The following is a 21,500-nucleotide window of genomic DNA, read 5'->3' as shown; positions in this document are numbered from 1 at the left end:
GCCTGCGAGACCTAGGAAGCTTTGCAATTGCTTAATGTTCTTAGGTTAAGGAAAATTTTTAACTGCAAGGATCTTATTTGGAGATGGACGAATGGTACCTTCTTCAATTAAATAACCGAGAAATTCAATTTTTCTTTTAAGGAATTGACATTTTTTAAAATTAATTTCTAGTCCATATTCTGAAGATACTTTTAAAACTCGTTTAAGTTTTTCTAATCCCTCTTTTTCATGACGGGAAGGTATGATAAAATCATCCATGTAAATTACAACTGTATTATCCCTTATTAATTCCCTGAATACATTATAGATAAATCTTAAAAATACGCTAGGACTTGTAATCAAACCAAACGGTGCTCTTAAAAATTCAAATAAACCTGCATGACAAATGAATGCTAAATATTTGGTACATCTTTCATCGACTGGAACGTAGAAAAAAACATTTTTCTAATCCAAAGTTTAAAAAACTTTCGCTTCCCCCAAATGATCAAGTACTTCCTCTACCTGGGCCATAGGAAAAGAATCTTTCACTACTTTTTTATTTAACTGTCTGAAGTCTACGCATAATCCATGTGTTTTATCACGTTTCTTACATAACAGAATTGGAGATGCGTATTCGGAACAAGATGGTTTAATTATCCCCTTTTGCAACCACTCGTCTATCTGTTTATCAATATTTTTTTGCTCAGCAAACGGTAATCTCCGAGACCGTTGCGATACTAAAATATCATCTTTTAACATAATATTCCTTTTTAAATTCGTGTCTTTAGTTTTATTTGGTTTATAATTATGAATCAATAACGATAAATCCTTACGAATGTTCACATCAGTAATATGCAAGAAATCCACATCACATTCGTCAATCACATTTGCAAAATTTAATAAAAACACTCTTGTAATGATGATTCACTTTTAAAATCATTTTCGGTATCAGGATTAGATGTTTCATTTTTGTCTTCCCGACTTACTTTTAGAAGTTGAGAATAAATGTTTGGTGTTAAAATTAAAGGAACAGATAATTTATTTACGGCTGCAACAATGATTTCTAACCTTGGTGAATTGCTATTTAAAGATAATCCTACTCTAGCGATATCTGCCTCTTTTTCTTCGTCAAAACATGAGCTAAGTATTATTTTACCGTCCAGCGGTGTCTTCATTTGAATGAATGATGAATTTATGACCGGAACTTGAGCGCCTGAATCGATAAATGCTTTTATTTTTTTTTTCTACGAAACTATCAGCGTATTGCAACTCGTGAATAAAACTGACGTTATTAACACTTGTTTTTTCTTTCTGTTTCCTTATGCGATTCACTTTGTTTACGTTTTACGCAATCCCTAGCGAAATGAAAATTTTCACCCCTTCCCCCGCAGATGTAACATGATCTCTCTGGCGTCGACGAAATGACATCCGGTTTGCTTTTAGGTTTGCTACGACGGAATGAGTCATTCTTAATACTTTGGTTTTGAACACTTGGTACTTTCGATTCATCAGACTGAAATTTAGGGTTATGAATTTCAGACAATGATTTTCCCCGGGATGAAAAATATAAATCACATTCTCGCCTAACTCTGTTGGATTAAACCATGTTCTCCCCTCGCGAACACCTATGTATTCTTTCGTTTTGAAATCCAAAGTTTCATACAATTTATCTGCAACAATTCAATTAAATAACTTTTTTAAATCCTTTTGTGTCTTCCTAACCTGACAGTAGTATTCAAATGCTGCGGTCAATCGCGATGCAAATTGAACATGCGACTCGTTTGCTGAGCATTGAGTATGTTTAAAGGTGTTCAGAATCTCTCTTGGTGTCGGCTGAAATTCAGCTAAAAACAACTCTTTTAGTTTTTCGTAATTCGACAATACTTTTTCAGTTCCATACGTTAAAACATTATTCGCTTCAACCCCTAGCAAATTAATTAGTATCTCAGCTTGTAAGTCTTTGGGAGTCTTCTTTGGTGGCAAAAGCTTTTTCCAATGAAATGAAAAACAAATGCAATACCTCTGGCCGCTCAGGAACAGAGATTATAAGCGTTTTAACACTCTTCAGCAAATTTCCAACACTAGTCTGTGCGTTTCTTCTATCACCCGATAATGATTGTGATTTTAAATTTTTTAGCTCAAGTTGGGCTAATTTAAGACGTTCGATTTCGAACAGATAGTGTTCATTACTTGTCTTAGGCCGATCCTCGACGATGGATTTGACGACGCCACGAACAAATTTAATGTTCGTTTTGAAGACATCAGAATTTTCTATAATTTTTTTAATGTCAGCTTTTTTAGCATTTTCTGGAACATTCTCTCCAATTCTTTCGGCAATTAATTTTAAATCCATCTTGTTTGAATTATTTAAGAAATTCATTTTAAAACGAAACACAAGTATCACTATCTTAAAGAAGGAAAAGTTTTCACAGTACCTTTTTTGAAGTTCGCCGGCTTAGAGCCCTCATAGTTGTGAGGGTGGCGTCTTATCATCAAACAGAGATCACACTCACGATTCAAAGTATCAGGTGTTTATTCCTGGTTCATAGAAGAAATGATAAACGGAATGAGTATGTACAAATGGATTAAATATGTTTAGGAGAGTAATCACAACACTGGTTCCCGTATGGAGATGTAAAAGTCACAGCTGACCACCTACGTGCGGTCACTTTAGATAAGTTCCAAGTCCGATCGCCTACGCGCGACCAGTAAGCGTCTAGTTGTAGCTCCTTCGCGAGCGTTCTGTTAGACCGCTTCTGTCGGACTTCTCGAACCAAGTGAAGATGTGTTTACCTGGAGAGTTCCTACAGAGTAGAGATAGATAGCGACATCTGGTGCTTCGTTGAGGCACGATTCCCACAAAACTTACCTTACACATAACACACATATCTTACACATATGTAACACTGCTCTGGGTTATCACATACGATGACTTCTCAATAGTATGTACTACCAGTAAAATTGCTACATCACAAAGGCAGAATGCAACAAGCGTCAGATTTACATGAAAGATACTTCATGTTGGGATATGAAAATGATTAGCATTCCAGCGAATGTGTACAGAACAGATATGAGTAATGCTATCTTGAATGAGTAATCCCATTGAGAAGAATGACATCAAGTTTCTCATTTGGAAATTGGTTTGAACGTGGGCATTTCGCGTAAAGGTCGTGTTATACCTCGAATAAAAAGGAGAAACTCCTACAAGCAGGTGTCAGAATTCGATTGCGGCAGGATTGTAACCTATCAGGATAGCAGACTTTTCTGAATGAAATGCAGAATCTCATCGGCTCCGGGCCATTAATATCCGAGAGGATAGACATGATATCCTTTTGGCCAGGCAGGATTGTATAGCCATGTCACATAATCTGAGTCAGGAGCTTGGCTTCTGTGCAGGACGACAAGTGTCCGCACGGACAGTGCGGCGTCGTCTACAGCACCGCAATCGTATGCAGCACCATGAAAGGAAAGCATAGAAATATTCAGCATGTTCACTATTTTTGCGTCTTCCCTTGACGCTGCAGCAGAGACAAACACGTATAAAGTAGAGCATTGAACAACGACACTTGACATAGCCCATCTTTTCAGACGAATTCCAGTTCTGCATACAGCATCATAGTAGACGGATCCATGTGTGGAGACACCGAAGGGAATAACTTTGCCATCTTTCATTCGTCATCGTCATATGGCCTCATCTTCTGGTGTGCTGACATGGCGTGGCATTGAGCACACATTTTGTTTGCCTTTTGTTCGCATAGTCGGTAATGTTGACAATCTCCTTTACATTTCTGACGTATTAAGGGCCGTTGCTTAGCCGTATCTTCGAAGCCTGCGGGACATCATCTTTCAACAAGATAACCCAAGACTGCTCGTTACAGTGGTGTCTCACATTGCTTGTTACTGATCTTGTTCTTCGATACAGACATCAGATTTGCATGAAAGGTACTGTATACTGGGATATGCGAATGACCAGCATTCCAGCGCATTGATGCTCGAAAAGGATTTGTGAGTAACGTCATCTAAATTATGTGTAAATGAAAAGATTGCACAACTGATTTACCATTTGGCAATCCCATTTGAATGTTGGTCATCTGTGCAAAGGTCCTATTATGCCTCACGTAAGAAGGAGAAACTCCTACCAGCATGTGTCTGAAATCAACGGCGGTAGGATCGTTGCCTGTTGGGACTTCAGTTTATCGTTCCGAGATTTTGTTGGTTGTTTTGACCGAGACACCATGCCTGACATGCAAATGTAGTATCGATGGATCCAGCGGCCTCGGGCTGTTAACGCGCTAAAGGATAGACATCTTGTCGCCTCGTCTTGCGGGATCATACAGCTTTGCCACGTACACTGAGTTAGGAACTTTCCTCATGTACAGACGAGAGTTGTCCGCATGGACAATTCGACGACGTCTGCAGCACCAGACTCTCAGCACAGTGACCATTGTGACAACTTCCTTCGATGCTGCAGCAAAGACAGCTAAGTAAACAGTGGTGCGACAAACGATAACACTGGAGACAGAAGTGACACTACGTTGTCATTTCAGACAATCTTGATTCTGTGTGCTATAAAGTATTTCTCCCGTCTTCTTAGCATGCCTTCGTAGTGTAGTGGCCTGCACGCTGGGCGCGTATTCCAGAGATCCGTGGTTAGAGTTACGGCGAGGGCGTTGCTCATTTTTCATCACTCTTGCTTTAAAAAATAACCTAATGAATCTACCGTGGGGCCCGAACTAAAAGGGTGGTGGATGATGATTCTCCACACCCAGGATTTGGCTATTGGGTCCCCTAAAACCTCAGTCGCTCTTTAAAAGGGGGGAGTATATAAGGTATTTCTCTCGCCTTCTTAGCATGCCTTCGTAGTGTAGTGGGCTGTACGCTGGAGGCGTATTCCAGAGGTCCGTGGCTCGTTTCCCGGCGAAGGCGTTGCTCATTTTTCATCACTGCTGCTTTAAAAAAATAACGTAATGACTCTATACTGCAGCATCATGAGAGACAGATAGACGAACATTGGCTGCTTGCATTCGTCATCGTCATATGGACCTGACACCTGACGCGCCATGAGGTGCTATCGCGAACATATCGCAGTCACCTCTTGTTCAAATTGCCAGTAATTTCGAGAGCCAGCGTTACTTTTCTGAGGTGTTAAAACTCATGACTGTGCCTTGTCTTCAAGGAGTGCATGACGGTATCTTTCAAACAAGATAATGCTCAAATGCACGTTGCCCATATTGTCCATACGGTTCTCGATACAGATAGTTTGACTGTTGCTCTGACCGGAACATTCTCCAGATTTCTCACATCATTGAAAACAATTGTTCATGGGTTGCGATATACTGGTACACAAACACTCTTCATTCATTACGATTGATGAACTGTGCCATACAGTTGAAACCGCATGGAATATAGTACCCATATCTGTTGTACAAGCTCATTTCGACTAAATGCCGAACCGGATTACCGCCGTTGTTACTGCCAGTGGTGGTAGCTCTGTGTACTGAATTCTGTGCTCCAAACGACCTGCAATTTTAATCATAGTTTCCTTCCATTTTATTGTTTCTGCACAATGCATATGATTCTGTCATCTGCTTTCCTTCCATGTGCTTCAATTTTAATAGCCAGCAATGCATCTTGAACTCAAGGTGATTGATTTAGAGACGCGTGATCGTCGACTGGTTGCTTGTTTCACGCTGAATCCGTATTGAAGAGTAAGAATTCTGATGCCGTAGAATGTAAAATCCTTAATAACTAAGAAACTTGGCAGAGGAGGTAGATTAAATTCCATTTTTATTTAAATTAACATTTATAGCCACAATTCACTTGGCACTCTAATCGTGCCTCTTGCCAGAATTTTTGCATTTTTAAATACTATAGCGATAGGAAGAAAGCACAGCGAAATTGCATCCAAGCAGCAACAGAGATACAAGGTGTAATGTACATTTATCGAATATGCAGTTCACCGAGAGGAAGATTTTGGTTTAGGTTAGGAAAGTTTCAGTTCTCAAAATTTTGAATTCAAGTTTCGAATAAGCTACATCATCAGCGTTACACGAGGCATGCGACATAAATTGATCTAGAAATCATGGAGTCCAGAAATGTTTTTAATCTTTCTAGAATAAAAAGGAAATACCCAAATTGAAAACGAGGAATTAAAAGAATAAATTAAATTATACCGCTGATTTACATGGCTTTTATCTTGCATTTTTATAGTTGAACTGGCTTATAATGACCGCGAAGGGACTGGGATATGTATCATAAAAATTCATACATACTGACTGCATACTTTGTTGTTGTTTTTTTATTTCAGTGCAGTACAAAAGAAGTTGGTTAGTTTGCTTTGATTTGTCTTGTCTCTTTCTTGAGTTGTCCTTCGGAGTTGTCTCATGGCCTGAGAATCCTCGTCATTTGCATTCCTGGATTCAAAGAAATTTGAAGTTTTACTGCGCACTCAAAAGCCACTGGGTATGTTGGGGGCAGTTCAGCTTAAAATTCTTGATATTTGTCGTTATCATCGTCGCTTTTATTATTTTTTCATCTGCTTCAGCTTTACTTTCAGCTACAGTATACTTGAGAGTGATAATATTGTCATCGACAGACAAATAATTTTCAGATTCTTCTTTACTCATTTCCAAATTTATTAAAGGGCACATACGACGGCATTGCAGAACACCCCAGGGCACGGATAATAAAATGGATGATTTGACAAGACCAGTGAATGCCTTGAGACGGAATATTGGTGAGAAGAAACCAAACCTAAATTGCTGGAATTGCGGTATTGAAGGCCACATATGATGGAACTGCAGAACACACCAGATCACGGAAAATAAAAGAGGCTGGTTAAACAGACAATTAAATGCCATGGGACAGAAAAGGATTGACAAGAAACCAAAGTGCTGGAACTGTGGAGCTGAAGGCAACGTACGAAAGAATTGCAGAACACCCCAGGTACTGAAATTGAGACCATTTCTCAGCAACGACGCAGGAAGCAAATTAACGGCCATATCGAGGAAAAGACCGCGGTCTTTTCAAAGACTATAATAAATCTAAAACGATATATAAAAGAAATTTTAAAAACAAAAACAGTTTTTCACAGTCGATTCAGTATTTCTCATTCAATTAATCCAGTTTTCACTTAGCGACAAGGCAAAAATACATAAAAACTCAAAATATCTATATTAAAAATTACGAAGTAAATCTCAAACGCTCATTTCCTCGAAAAAATTCCAGAAATAATTAAGTATGATTTAATTGGCAATAATAAAAGAAGACGTTATCTTTGTTGTTGCGAAGCTTAGTTTCTCCAGATTGCCAGCAAATCCACTATTTTGCTAAGTTTCATATGGAAACTAATGTGGCCGCTATGATAAAAAAAATTAGGCTTAGCCGCACTTCAACAACTTTTAAGTTGTTGATAATTTTACAAATATTGCCTGCAGATTTACTAAAGGCAAAAAAACCTTAATCGAAAGATAGGAATATAATTCAATCGTTTTTAAGGCAAAAAATGCACAATTTACAAACATATAAGAATAAAGAAATGAGATCACAGAGTAGCAGAGTCGATATATATATAATATACATATATTTATATACTTTTGGTGTGGCCAATTGCAATCAAAATAGAAGGTGCACATCTACATGTTATAGCAGTCCTATATACACAATTTCAAAGTTCTGAGGCTATTCGTTTTTGAGTTATGCGAGATATATATAGACATACATATGTACGCACAGGCTCCACAAAATATTCTGCTCAGAATTCATTTTAAATCAGTTTCACAATTCTTTGGGGGAGAAAGATTCCTTTATTCTGTCCTTACGTACAGATGTCACACAAAAGCATTCTTAAATCGCAGTCGACAGCGGTCAAAATGGATATTCTCATTGAAATATGATACCCGAAATTTTTCGCGATAAAGCTTTTATGCATCTTAATAAATTTTCAACTATCATGAAAGAATGTGATCTCGGCTGAAAACATACATCTCAAGTACGTAGGCCGATTAAGAAAGACACAGCATGTTATAGAAATCTTTATTGAGTAAAGGGGAAAAAAAGTATTCAACTGCCTCGTGTAACCTGTAGGGGTTACAAGGTTACCCCAACAGAGATAAGGGACTTTAAAAAAAGAGAAATCAGCCTATATGCGGTCAGGTCGTAAATTTACAACTCCTTTTTTCACGGGGGGAGCTGAAAAGGAGGCAATCTTGCTCGGGATCTTGAGAAAATGTGGGGGTCGTTTAAATGTCTAACTTCTCTACATTCAGTTTTATGCAGAGGAAAATACAAATTGAATTCTTCGAATGAATGTAATTTTGTACAATGAAAATGTATTACTTAATGATAAACTGTAGATAAATAACATCTTTTTTTAAAGCCATAGGTGTAGAAAGACAGATATTTGTTACATGAATGAATCTGTAGTAAATATTGCGTTTCTCATTTCGAATGCTATGTAACTGAGTATCTGAGAAAATAGTCATAACTCAAATGGCTTTCAATTTTTTCACGTCTAAGGATTGTTCTTCAATTAAACTGTGGTCGCTGCTTTTTGGTTAATTTTCTAATGACAAATAAACAATAATTGTTTTTATTTGAGACTTATGAATAAAATAACGCAAACTAGACTGCAGAAAATTCTTCATAATGAAGTTAAATAATACTGAAAAATACATTATTGATGCATTTTTGCGTTTTATATGTAGAACTTAATATTGAATCCTTAAATTATATACTATATCTATGTCTAGGTATATATAAACGGGACAAAATATAGAACAAGGTATATTTACGTAATATCAATATAATTGGTTAGTTATGTTTCGTACATATATAATTTATTTCATATTTTGTATTTTTTGTATTATATTCAGTACTGCATACGTATCTGAAGTTTAATTTTACTTGTTCTCCTTTTGGGTTACGACTTTAAGTGAGAAAGAATTCTTAGGGCCTTCATAGGGATTAAATTATATACAATCAGTTAAGATCCGACTTTTCCTTTCTTCTTCTAATTATATATATTTTTATACTATTTTATAAGTATACTTAAAATATAGCATATTTTTTAAGTAAGTTTGGAAGTAAAATAAGTTTAATGGTGCATTTAGTGTTTAGCGTATATCAAGTTGGTGGTTTTCATGCCCTTTTTTTTTTTTTTTTTTTTTTTTTTAGAAAAAACTTGCAAACTATCAATTTTTATTGCAAGTTGGTAAGCATTATCAACATATGAAACAAAAACATACTTTAGCTATTTAAAACAGATATCTGAAACATGCCAGGTAAATCTAAAATATAATGATACAGCTGATAAGACTAGCAAAGGAGGATACTTCCATGCCTCAGGTTTATACAGAACCTTTGACCTACCTTGAACTATACTCAAGAAGAAAATTAATTAACAATTCTTGAAGACAACTACCAACAAACTCATAATATCATACTACTGCTGTTGGTTTCAAGGGTGAGAGGAAGTACCAAATGACTCAGGACTTGGTTGACTTCAGGATCCTCTGATATTAAAAATTTTTCAATTTATGCGAATGTAAAAATTATGAAGCTTACTGTACAATATCTACTTAGTTGCGTTGCCTTGGTGCGTGAAGATCTGCTGAGGAGACATAATTTCGTGTTGCAAGTTAAGTTATGAAGGCAAATGAGCTTATGGGTCTGATCTTATTAAGATCAAAAGGATTAGTAAGAAGAAAAAAATACAAACTTGAATTACTAAATAATGATTCCAAATAATTCACAATTTGTTTATAAAAACCAATGGAACTTAAAATACAATAATAATAATAATAAAAAAAAAAAAAAAAAAAAGAATGTGTATGAAAATGGCGATGTTGCTTGGATGAAGAACTGTTATGAGTATGGTTACCAGAGTTTGTTATATTCTGAAAATTTAGTGACTTCTATTAAGGTGGTTGCATTAATATGCAAGTACCTAAATTTTTCATTTTTAAATTTCAAAAATCAAATAGCATAATATAAAAGGACTAAATTTTATGCAAATAAATAAAAATAATTAGATGCTTTAATGATTTTGAGGTATTCTGCAGATAAATCTGTAATCATTCTCGCTTTTTTGTTTGCTATAAAGTACATACTCATGTTTGAAACAGCTTGTTTTCTGCAGCATTCTTAACTCTGTGTGTATTTAAACTGAAGGTTTTGAATCCTTAGTGAAAGACAATCACGTCTTACTGCTAGTATTTTTAGCCAGCTCTGTTTAAAAATTATACTCTGGCTTCAATATTCTTGCTAGCCAGTGTTTTACAAATCCCCAGTAAAATATATGGGTCAACTTTTTCTAGTCAATGTGTATTCTATTTAATGAGTAATGTTTCCTTCACACTTTCTCCCGTCTTTAGCCTAGATTCCAAGAACATCAATAATTACAAAAATAGCAAATGTAACTGAATGTTCATTTACACTATGACTTGTAGTTTAAAAACTAATGCATTAACAAAACTGTTGTTTGTGGCTGAGAATATAATAATAGTTGAAATATTTGCAAATCAAATAGTAAATTAGAATCTGTAGGGTTGCTATTTAATTGGAAACTTCATAATTGGAGTCAAAATTCTACAGACCCTACTAGAGAGATAGTTAAGTTATCACTATATCTTGAACAATTCACAAAATATATGAGATAGTTTAAATAACCTTTCTATTTTACTCTCAATTTGAATATAAGGGCACAACTTGTGGATATTGTAACAATTAAATTCAAATGTCAATAATGTAGGCTAAGATGACACATTAAATAGAGTAAGCTGACTTATATACTTTATCAGCACATACTTAAATCATCTGCTAGCAAGCATGCTAATGTTGAATAGAATTCTTAAACAGAGTGGCTAAAAATATTGACAAGATCAAACAACTGTCAGAAGCTCTCTCAACTAAAGATTAAAAAATACCTCAGCTTAAATATAGATAAAGCTCATTTTCATTCTAGCTAAGAATACAAAAAGAAATTATAGTAAAGATTTAGATCATAACTGGTTAATTAACATGATGCATTAAAAATTCAATAACCTAGCTCTTATTTTAAGTGGTTTTACTAGCGAACGGTTATCGACTGCTAATAGAGTGTATGGAAACCAACCCAGGCTTACAGCTGGCAATATGGTTTTCTCCATCTGAACCATGAATATGAGCAACTTTTCCTTAGAAACGTCCTCCATGAATACACTGCTTCCCTGAAACAGACATCCTGCTTGTGTTTTGCCATATTCAAATAACCAATTTATATACCATTTCTAAACTACAAAAACTAGAAACTCATCAAAACCTAATGGGAGGAGTATGATAGATACACTACCAATGGTTGAATAGCCAACCATTGGTAGTGTATCTATCATACTCAAACTCGCCTAACGAGTTCCCACTTTTCCCCTTCCCCAGAGCTGAAACACTTGCGACATGAAGTTTTTCGCGAGTGTTTCCGCTCTCGTGTTGTTAACGCCACATGAACATTGATCAAGGAAACCTAGATGCTTTTCAAAATTCATGATGTAACCCTTCCAAATTAATTCTGGCCCTTATTCGACACCAAAATTACTAAATTAAGTCCTTCAGTGGTTTTTTTTTTTCCCCTTTTTTCACTGTGGAAGGCAGTTACTCTTTTTGTTAAATTTACATTTTGGCACTAAATTTACCTCTTTGCGGAACCCTCTTTTTGGCGATAAAGATAATTCTTTGACGATGTGGGGATAAAGGCTACATGCCTAAGAGCCCCATAATAGAACCCTTCCTTGGTCCTTGGTCTATCATACTGTACTTTCTGGTAGAGTTGACAGAAAAAGTAGAAGTTTAGGTGTTAAAATTTTCATTGATATAAAATTAGCAATATGACCACAGAAAAGAACCTTTCATATTTTTGAAATTATTTTACAAGAAGAATTTTAATAAATTTGAGTATAACAGAAACACTAACATGAAAATAAATGTAAGAATAATCATCACTTACTGTATTACTGATGATTACAATTCAGATCTAGATAAATCACAATTTGTATCCTAAAAATGAATTTATTTCAAATCCTATTTTTACATAAAAATACATTTTGCTTTGAAAAAAGGTCTTTGATGATAATGAGGGGTCCTTTCCAGATGTAAACAAGTTTAAGAAACTTGCATACCGAAATATCTTTGGATATAGAATACCTTAAAAATCATTTTTATTTGTTGCTTTTACTACACACACAACAGTAGATAAAAATCTTATATTCTTGTAAATTTTGCGGCTATTGGATATTTCTGTAGTAGAATACAACATGTTTTCTTTCTATTTTTGAAGTATTTTTTGACATACTCCAAAGTATTGAATGTCTATATAATGAACAATTTTGAAATCAGCAAAATAAATTTCTTGTGTATGAAATAAAATTAAGTAAAATGGTAGACGATAAAATGACAAAGGTCAAAATTTACTCTTAAGTAGGGGGGATAATCTGTATATTTTTTAAAAATTTAAAAAGTAGCTTTTCATGTTTAATAAATATTTATTAGGCATTATTAATAAAAATGAAAATACAGAAATTCTCTATGAAGATTCTCCATAAGTTTATTTGAAAGTTTAAGATTTAAAATAACTGTTGCAATTCATTGAAGATTACAAAAATCTCTACCTAGAAATACATCTACATTTAGAAGACAGCAAAAATTTAAAGGTTAAAATTAAATTTTAAAAACAAATCATGAAAAATGAATTTTTTTTTATTGAACCTAAATTTTGAATTATGAAAGAAGGAATCAAGCAAGTTTAATAAGAAAAAGATATTAATAAATGTAAATCAAATTCCATTAACATTAAGGAACTAAAATTTTGAGACATAATCGTTTAAAAACTACTTAGTACTCGGATGTCTTTTATGAAACTTGGAACTTTGGGAAAATTTGAGACATAGTATCAAAATATGAAAAAAAAAATTGGTGTATCATTTCAGAGAAAAATCTTATTTTGTGTCAAATTACTTATGTTAGAACACTGTTATATATAAATCGAGAAGTCTATATTTTGGGGTACCAAATTATTTCATTTATGGTAACCTGAATATTTTACGGTGCATATTTTGGAAACTCTTTATGACGTGATTGGTTGTGATGAACGATTTTGATTGTTGGGAGAATTTCTTTTCAGATTATTTCTGTGTTGGATGTTGGTTAGGAAGTATGTTGCTTATTTTGTGTTTTACATTGTAAAAAGGCTACTGGTGGTAAGATTAACCTGAAGTTTCTGTATAACTTGGAATGAATGGGAAAGCAAGCATTGATTAACTGGTGTGTAAATGAAAGTTTACATGGCTTCGTTCACTTCTCAGTAAATCACACAGTGATATTTACGGATCCAGAACTCATATCAAAACTATCGAAGGTAGGTATGTGGGGTGTAACTTAAAGCAATTTTAGAAATACTACCAATAATCCAGCACTAGGTAGGATATTATTTAGTCTTACTTTTGTGAATTTATGGAGGAACAGCAGTTCACAGAATCTAGTTCAGATAATTTTAAACAGTTTTTGGATTCTGTTAAGTAATTCTGAGTGCCACATACCGAAGACACAAAAGTTTCTAAATAAGGTACGTCAATATTTCCTTTTTGTACTGCACAGATTAAATAACATGTATTTCCATTTCTAGGTCATTTCCTTGTTTTATTTTAATTTAAAATGCAGTTTATTGAGATTATAATTTTTTTATATTTTAATTATGTTTTAGACAGCAATTTACTTGAGAAGGCGTAGCATGTAAACAGAAATGGCGTCGAATAATTCCAAGGGGAACCTGAAGTATATTTTGCCCTATAAATCTAATATATATACAAAGACGCGCTTTCAAGACATGAAAATGCAACTTGAATTTCATCAACCAGCATAGTAGAATGCAAAATATAGAATTTCCCATTTTTTTTCCACTCGAGTTACACATGCTGCCCAGACGTGACAATAGTTAGGGATGCTGACTGAAGTACTGAAGGACCCAAGTTCAAATCCTGGTGAAGGCATGGATGTTTTAAGTCCACAGAATCTGTGCAGCAAGGGGGCACTCAAAATACACAATGAGACAAAATTCTCTCTAGAGGTTAATGTTAGGAGAAGAGAGATTGGAGGGTCTTCAAATAATTTTTAAAAAACAAATAAATAAAAACACTATTATCGACAGAGAAAAATTTCTTGCTACTTACAGATAATCTGTAAATAAAATTAATTCCAAATTCTGCACTTATATTTTGCAAATCTGCAAATTCTAGAATATATATATATATAACAATGTGTACTTTTGTGAATTATTTTCATATTACATTTACATATTTTTAATGGATTTAAACTGATTAAAATCTGTTGCATAAATGTTCAGCTTTATTTAAAATGGGTACTTTTCCATTTTGCCAGCACAGACGATAAAGTCACCAATAATGGTACAACTGATGCCAAACAGAATATCCTCGCTGGTAACCTTTTACTCCTCATTTTCAAAACAAGCCACAGCCATTTCTTATCAGATTGATTGTTTCTTTCATTACTGGCATACAATTACATGGAATTTTTACCAGATAGTTCAATTTTATGCCTTAAGGCCATTCATGGGCGGTAATTACGTCAATTAGGATGCAATCACACCACTTACCCAATAGCCAAAGTCAAGGGTTAAGTTGATCAATTCTAATGATAATGAACTAGTGAAGCAAAGCACTGCGGTTTTACATAATTTCTGAGTAAGCTATTCGTACAAATTGAAATAATTTTTGCATTTAAACTTGCATTCTAAATTAAGATTTAACTTGAAATGAATGTAGATAATTACTGAGAGAATTAGATTTTTGTAGCACAGTCTACGTGGGATGAGATCACTTGGTGTCACATGATATGAACCGGCAAATCAGGATGTTGTACCATGAAAGCCATAATAAATTCTTAAATTAGTATCATTTTACAAAATTTGAAGCAACATTAAAATGTTTATACCTTCAAAATTAAAAATTTTTAGAACTAAAATTTAACATTTTTATGTGTATACTGTGTGTTATCGCCAATAAAGTCTGCTTGGCGAGATTTGCACCAGTGAAACAGAAAAGTACCTTAAATTATACATTTCATAAACATACTATAAATTTCAATTTTATATCACAATAGATAAATTTGTAACTAGCTATCTTTCAAACCTAGAAAAGTTAATTTACTGAATACCCCATTTTAACATTTATTGAACCATTTATGAGTCAATTATTTTATTAGATTCACTTATTCTTAACATCTTTTTATAAATTAAACAATAAAAAGTATAGATAATGGTCAGTAGTTAACAAGACTTCAATAAAAGTAGTTTTTCATGCTGACAAACTAAAACTAAATACTTAACAGCTAAATGATAGGCTAACTGCACCTCCCCTCACCAAGTTCAAGAGCCTATGGTTTAAAAAAAAAAAAAAAAAAAAAAAAAACTGAAATTTCTGATTTTTTCATCTCAGCTTTTTAAGAGTTCAAAAGTGTTTTGCCTAATCTGAGTGAATATGAACAAAACAGCAAAAATACCACAGATGTAAAGTCTCAATTATCACAACTAACAAAACTCCCAAATATGCTATTGATATAATTACAAACATTATAAATGGCCTAATTATATAATTTTACCACTTGCACGATTATTTCAATGAAATTGTGTAAATACGGTTACACAATTAACTTATAAGCAACATTGCATGAGCGAATTTTCAGGGTTTTAGTTAGACGTTCAAAGTTATAAATCCTACAAATTTACTCACACGATACTTATTCTTGTTACTTGTCAGAGCTTAATTTCTAAAATTAGAAGTGCTAGAGACCTATGGAAGACCGTTAAATTAGAATTTAATGAAATATGAAGAGATAAATTAAAATTTACTTTTTTGCAATTTTTAATATAATTTTATTACTAAAAATAAAATTTTCAACATCAAATTTCAAATGAAATTTTGTTCATTTGCATAAAAGAAGTGTCAAGCTTTCTATTTAGTGCTACAGGTAAAATTATGATTTATCACCAAAACTAAGAAGTACTGGAGCCAGGCTCCAATGGACTCTGATACAATTTAAGCTCTATAACTTTTTATTACTTTATCATGTTGATCTTACAAAATGCTTTTTGGTTGATCTTTACATTACGGTAACTGGTAGTTTGGCGACATTTTGGAGGCGATAAAGGTTACTACCTGGGACTTTGGTAATAATGTGAGCAGTACTGAGTTCCGATTACGCATTATTTTGTTTGGGGGAAATGAGAGATCATGGGATATGTCATGTGATATTAATGGACGAATTACGGTTCTTTAATCGGAAAAGGGGGGAAATCGGGAAAAAATCTGGAAATTTTGTATTTGGCTTTATTCTGTGTTGTGTGAAATAGTGTTTGTGAATTTTTGGATCCCATGGCCGTAAGTAAAGTGAATTCGAAATGGGTATTTAGTGGTATTGAAAAGGATAGTAAGAAATGTTTTTTAAGGTTGTGTGAGAGAGAAATAAACATGTTTTATTATGTTATTTATTTTACCTGGTATCTTGCTTTGAAAGATAAGTATGATTTTAAAGATTCTGAAAGAGAATGAAGAAAAGTGTATCCGCCACGTAATGAAGATTCTGAAGGAGATTAGGTAAGTTAGTACAGTCAAAAGTCGTTAATTCGGACACCCATAATCCGGAATGATCTATAATCCGGACCCCAAAGCTAAAATCTTTCTGCGCATGCGCCGCATGCGCATAGGCGTCTGCGCAAATGCAGACTACGTTTTCGCGTGCGCGTTTAATATATAACAGACGGTATAAGCTAAAATTATCTAATTATCTGTTTCAGTTAATGTTGATGATTGTGTTGTTTCTTAATCTTCGAATTGGATCCGGCTTATTATTTTTTGCAGACTGTAAGAGCAATTTTCTAAAAGTAAGCTTGAACTTTCAATTATGTCAAATAGAATTTCCGATGCTGGAGCTCCCAAAGGATCTAGAAAACGAAAGTATGTTTCGATGTCCATCAAACAAAAAAAAAAAGAATTGCTACCAAAAATGGATAAAGGCATATTCTTTGTTTATCTAACCGTTCCGAAATCTGTTTATCAATTTCACGCTGCTCTGCGCGGGGGGGGGGGGGGACGTCACGGCGCGCAATGGACTGGAAGTTGATTTGTCAACACTATCGTTATCTTCAGGGCAGATGTTTTTATTTTATTCGGCTTATAATTCCTTACTAAATGTAGTATTTAATTTCGATGTACTCCGTCTTTGATATGATTTAAATCAAATTCCTCCTCATTATAAATATCACGAATACAAATAAAATAGTTTTCTGGTTGCAATTTTCTAATTTCGGCTATGCGTAAGGTATGCTTTACGCATCCGCGCGTTGAAAGAAATGTTTAATAAAGTAAACAAATAAATATTAGGCTTCTTTTTTGGTAAATTTTGATACCCTTTAGATCATAATTGCTCATTATTTTATAAATTACGGTTTCATATTTTTAATTTTATAATTTCTGCATGCCATCTTACCAGATTTAAACTGATGATCTATAATCCGGAAAAATCGATAATCCGGAATCGCCGAAGTCCCGACGAGTCCGGATTAAAGACTTTTGACTGTATTTTTAATTATTTTTATGCATTGTTGGAAATGTAAGGTGGAAAGGAATTTGGTATTATTGGGAAAATTGTTATTAGCAATAATTTAGTTTAAAGTAATTAGGATTGTAAGGTAATTTTTATTAATTGAATGTATGTGCTCATGTATATTTTAAGTGGTGTTTTTGAATTTAATTATATTTTAATGAAATGATAGTTATTTTGTGAATTTTATACTTGTAGGAATTTGGTGTATGTTTAAGTTGAAATAAATGTGCATGGAAATAATTTAAATATTTGATAATAAATATTTGTAATGCTTCATGTATGAATTCGTTGGTGACGTGTATAATGTAATAGATGATTTAGAGGTAAAAGTTTTTGGATATTTTATTTATTTTATATGTGGAAATGTTCATATTTGTAAAGGGAAATACTTTTTCGCGATCATGTAATTTCATATATGTTCTTTTTACCGGGTTTAAAGATTGAGAAAATTGTCATGTATTTTCGTGAAATTTTTTTAATTTATGAGATAAAAGCAGTGTACATGGATATAGTGAAGAGTGTGCGCAATGCCATTTTTGTGCAATTCTGGGATGTTTTTTTAAGTAAAAATAAGTCGACGTGTACATGGTTCAGTGATATTTTAATGAAATGATAGTTATTTTGTGAATTTTATGCTTGTAGGAATTTGGTTTACGTTTAAGTTGAAATAAACGTGCATGGAAATAATTTAAATATTTGATACTAAATATTTGTAATGCTTCATGTATGAATTCGTTGGTGACGTGTATAATGTAATAGATGATTTAGAGGTAAAAGTTTTTGGATATTTTATTTATTTTATATGTGGAAATGTTCATATTTGTAAAGGGTAAATACTTTTTCGCGATCAGGTAATTTCATATATGTTCTTTTTACCGGGTTTAAAGATTGAGAAAATTGTCATGTATTTTCGTGAAATTTTTCGAATTTATGAGAAAAAAGCAGTGTACATGGATATAGTGAAGAGCGTGCGCAATGCCATTTTTGTGCAATTCTGGGATGTTTTTTTAAGTAAAAATAAGTCGGCGTGTACATGGTTTATGTGTATGTGTTATTTTGAAAAACGCGCAAGGTGTATGGTATTGTGCACTTTTTCCGAATTTTGCAGTGAATATTTGTCATGATTAAGCAGTTTTGTTTGATAAAATTTCTAGCATAAGTGTAATTCGGCTAGTAGATTGTTGGAAGAAGTGTTCAGTAGATAAGAAGAAAAGAAACATGTCTTTACTTCGTGAAGACAAAATAGCGGCGGGGAAAAAAAATAGAGGGTTGCTGTAGGGGAGTTGGTCGCCAAATTTTCGCCAAGTTACCGTAATGTAAAGATCAACCTGCTTTTTTATTGTTTGCTATATTTATATTATGGTTAATGTTCAATGCAGATTATTGTAAATAACATAATTTTCTCAAGAAAATTTACATCTCGAAAAGAAAAAAACTGTTGCTCTATAGCTCTCATGTGTGCCTAAAAGAAATATGCTGTTAAATATTACACAAAACTTCTTACAGCACCCATCTCTGAAAGTGACCAAAATTTCTAAGAACATAATCAAACCAGGATGCCAGACATCACTGTTTCCAAGTTTGCTATAGCTACAAAAGAAACCAAAATCATCTAAATAAAAGTAGTTTTTCATGCTGACAAACTAAAACTAAATACTTAACAGCTAAATGATAGGCTAACTGCACCTCCCCTCACCAAGTTCAAGAGCCTATGGTTTAAAAAAAAAAAAAAAAAAAAACTGAAATTTCTGATTTTTTCATCTCAGCTTTTTAAGAGTTCAAAAGTGTTTTGCCTAATCTGAGTGAATATGAACAAAACAGCAAAAATACCACAGATGTAAACTATCACATAACAAAAATTTCACAGTACTATTACTTAATGCATAAAATACTTAACCTTTTTTTACATAAATATTGATTCCTCGAGCTTAGGAATGCTTCATAATTTTTTTTAATTTAAAAGAATTTTGGCCCCTGGTTACTAAAACACAAATGAGAGATGTATTTGACAATTCACCATACTAGTATCATACAAAACATGTACATAAACATTTTCATTTCAAATTACATATACCTGCTGATACATCTGAAAACATTTCTTCCATCATAGTTAAATGGTTATCACAGAAAAGAAGAAAAAGTATTTCTCAGATGTAAAAAAATATGAAAATTGACTGCAAATCGCATTTATATCAGATTTTATCTTAAAGTCTTCTAGTGTACATTGAATGCTATAAATAATCTCATTTGCCTGCATCAAATAAGTAGAAGCCTCAATGTACTGTGCACTGAATGATAGTTATGGTTACACAATTTTCAATGGTGTATGCATAAGAAACTGCCACATAAGATTTCCTTAAATATTTTCTCAAGTTGTTTTCTTATCATCAACTTTCCAAATTCTAGTCTGATATTTTAACCATATCAAAACCAGATCTACACCCATTTGTAGCCAGCTCCAAAAAGGCACTAGTTTAGAGCCTTCAATTTCAGTCCAGTTCACAGCAACTTCTTTAATTATCATCCCTCTCTTTTCTGCAATGTAGAGAAGTTCCACATCGAAAGCCCAACGTTCAACATGTAGAACAGGAAATAATACGCTCGCAGCTTCACGAGTAAACATTTTAAACCCGCACTGTGTATCTCGAATAGTACGTACCCCGAAAAACCACACTAAAAAGTGAAAGCCATACATAAGTATTGTTCGAAAAAGAGACCGGGAAGCAATAGCTTGTTTCTCTAAATGTGCTCGAGAACCAATAACTATCGAATTAGTATTTTCGGTAACCGCTACTTGCATTTCTTTTTCTAACTTTTCTATGTCACTAAATTTTGTAGCACCATCTGCATCAGCGAACAGAAGATATCTTCCACGAGAGCTCAGCATGCCAAGTCTCACAGCACCTCCTTTGCCTCGATTTTTTTTTAAAGTCAGTACTCTAATTTTCTCAGTGCCATATTTTCTGGCAAATTTAAGAGCAACTTCAGTTGTACTATCGGAACTACCATCGTCAACAATAATTAATTCATAAGAGAAATCAGTATTAGATTTTGTCCGAGAATCAAGATATTCTAAGCATTCTTCTAACATTGTTGGCAAACGATTTTCCTCATTATAGGCTGGTATAATAACAGATAGAAAAATTGAAGGACTGTCCTCCAAATGTGGGAAAGGCTTTCTGATATCTGTGGGAACATCCAAGTAAAACTTTTCTTCATCATACCGCAAAACACCCGGCATATTCTTCACACCAGAAAACGTGATCCAGCAACAGATGCAAAAGATAAGAAATATCACAATTAAACTAACATTAACTACATTCAAATATTCAAAATACATGCTCACACATAAAATACAAAAATAACTTGCACTTTGGTTATGAAATATACCTAAATCGCGGCTGACGTGTCCAACAAAACACACAGACAATGTAGACAGAAGTGTTGTTTTGCACCCACTAAGTCTTTCTGCACCGATGGGCGAAAAATCAAGCTTAGGTGCGAAAGAAAGATATATAGAAAGTTGTGCAATTTATTTCATATTTCAAACTAAAATAAAACGGAACTTCGTACGTTTTGCACGAGTTCTACAGGCCAGGAAGAAATGATGGGATAAAATAAAATTTAAAATAAATGGCCCAAAAAATAAAAAAGGGGGGGGGGAGAAGGCCGATCACACCAGCGGTGCAATTAGCCGCTTCAGCTATTCGCATCAACATTAACTACGCATGCGCTTTCAGTTGTCATCCGTCATTTGAACCAAAGAATGTCTATGAATTCTTTGTTTGAACCAAGGAGGTTAGAATAGAAGGAGGGAGGGTTCGCCGTTTCCTCCACCATCGGGGAATGAAACCTCCGCCGAACAAGCGGCGTCC

General features: G+C 33.8%; 1 protein-coding gene across 1 annotated transcript; it reads right to left on the bottom strand.

Annotated features, from left to right (window-relative positions):
* Positions 1–11,998: 11,998 nt before the first annotated feature.
* wol (Dolichyl-phosphate beta-glucosyltransferase wollknaeuel) lies at positions 11,999–21,070 on the bottom strand. Its single transcript, XM_085819329.1, has one exon. It carries the CDS (start codon positions 20,963–20,965, stop codon positions 19,994–19,996), a length of 972 nt encoding a protein of 323 aa, XP_085675455.1. The 5' UTR covers positions 20,966–21,070; the 3' UTR covers positions 11,999–19,993.
* Positions 21,071–21,500: the final 430 nt, after the last annotated feature.

Source organism: Stegodyphus dumicola, chromosome 6 (genome assembly GCF_044657685.1).
Source record: "Stegodyphus dumicola isolate Sdum_Otavi_A_Nest chromosome 6, ASM4465768v1".
In the NCBI taxonomy this organism is placed as follows: Eukaryota; Metazoa; Arthropoda; class Arachnida; order Araneae; family Eresidae; genus Stegodyphus; species Stegodyphus dumicola.
Note: the sequence above shows the minus strand (reverse complement) of the source record. Positions and strands in the feature narration are given on the sequence as shown.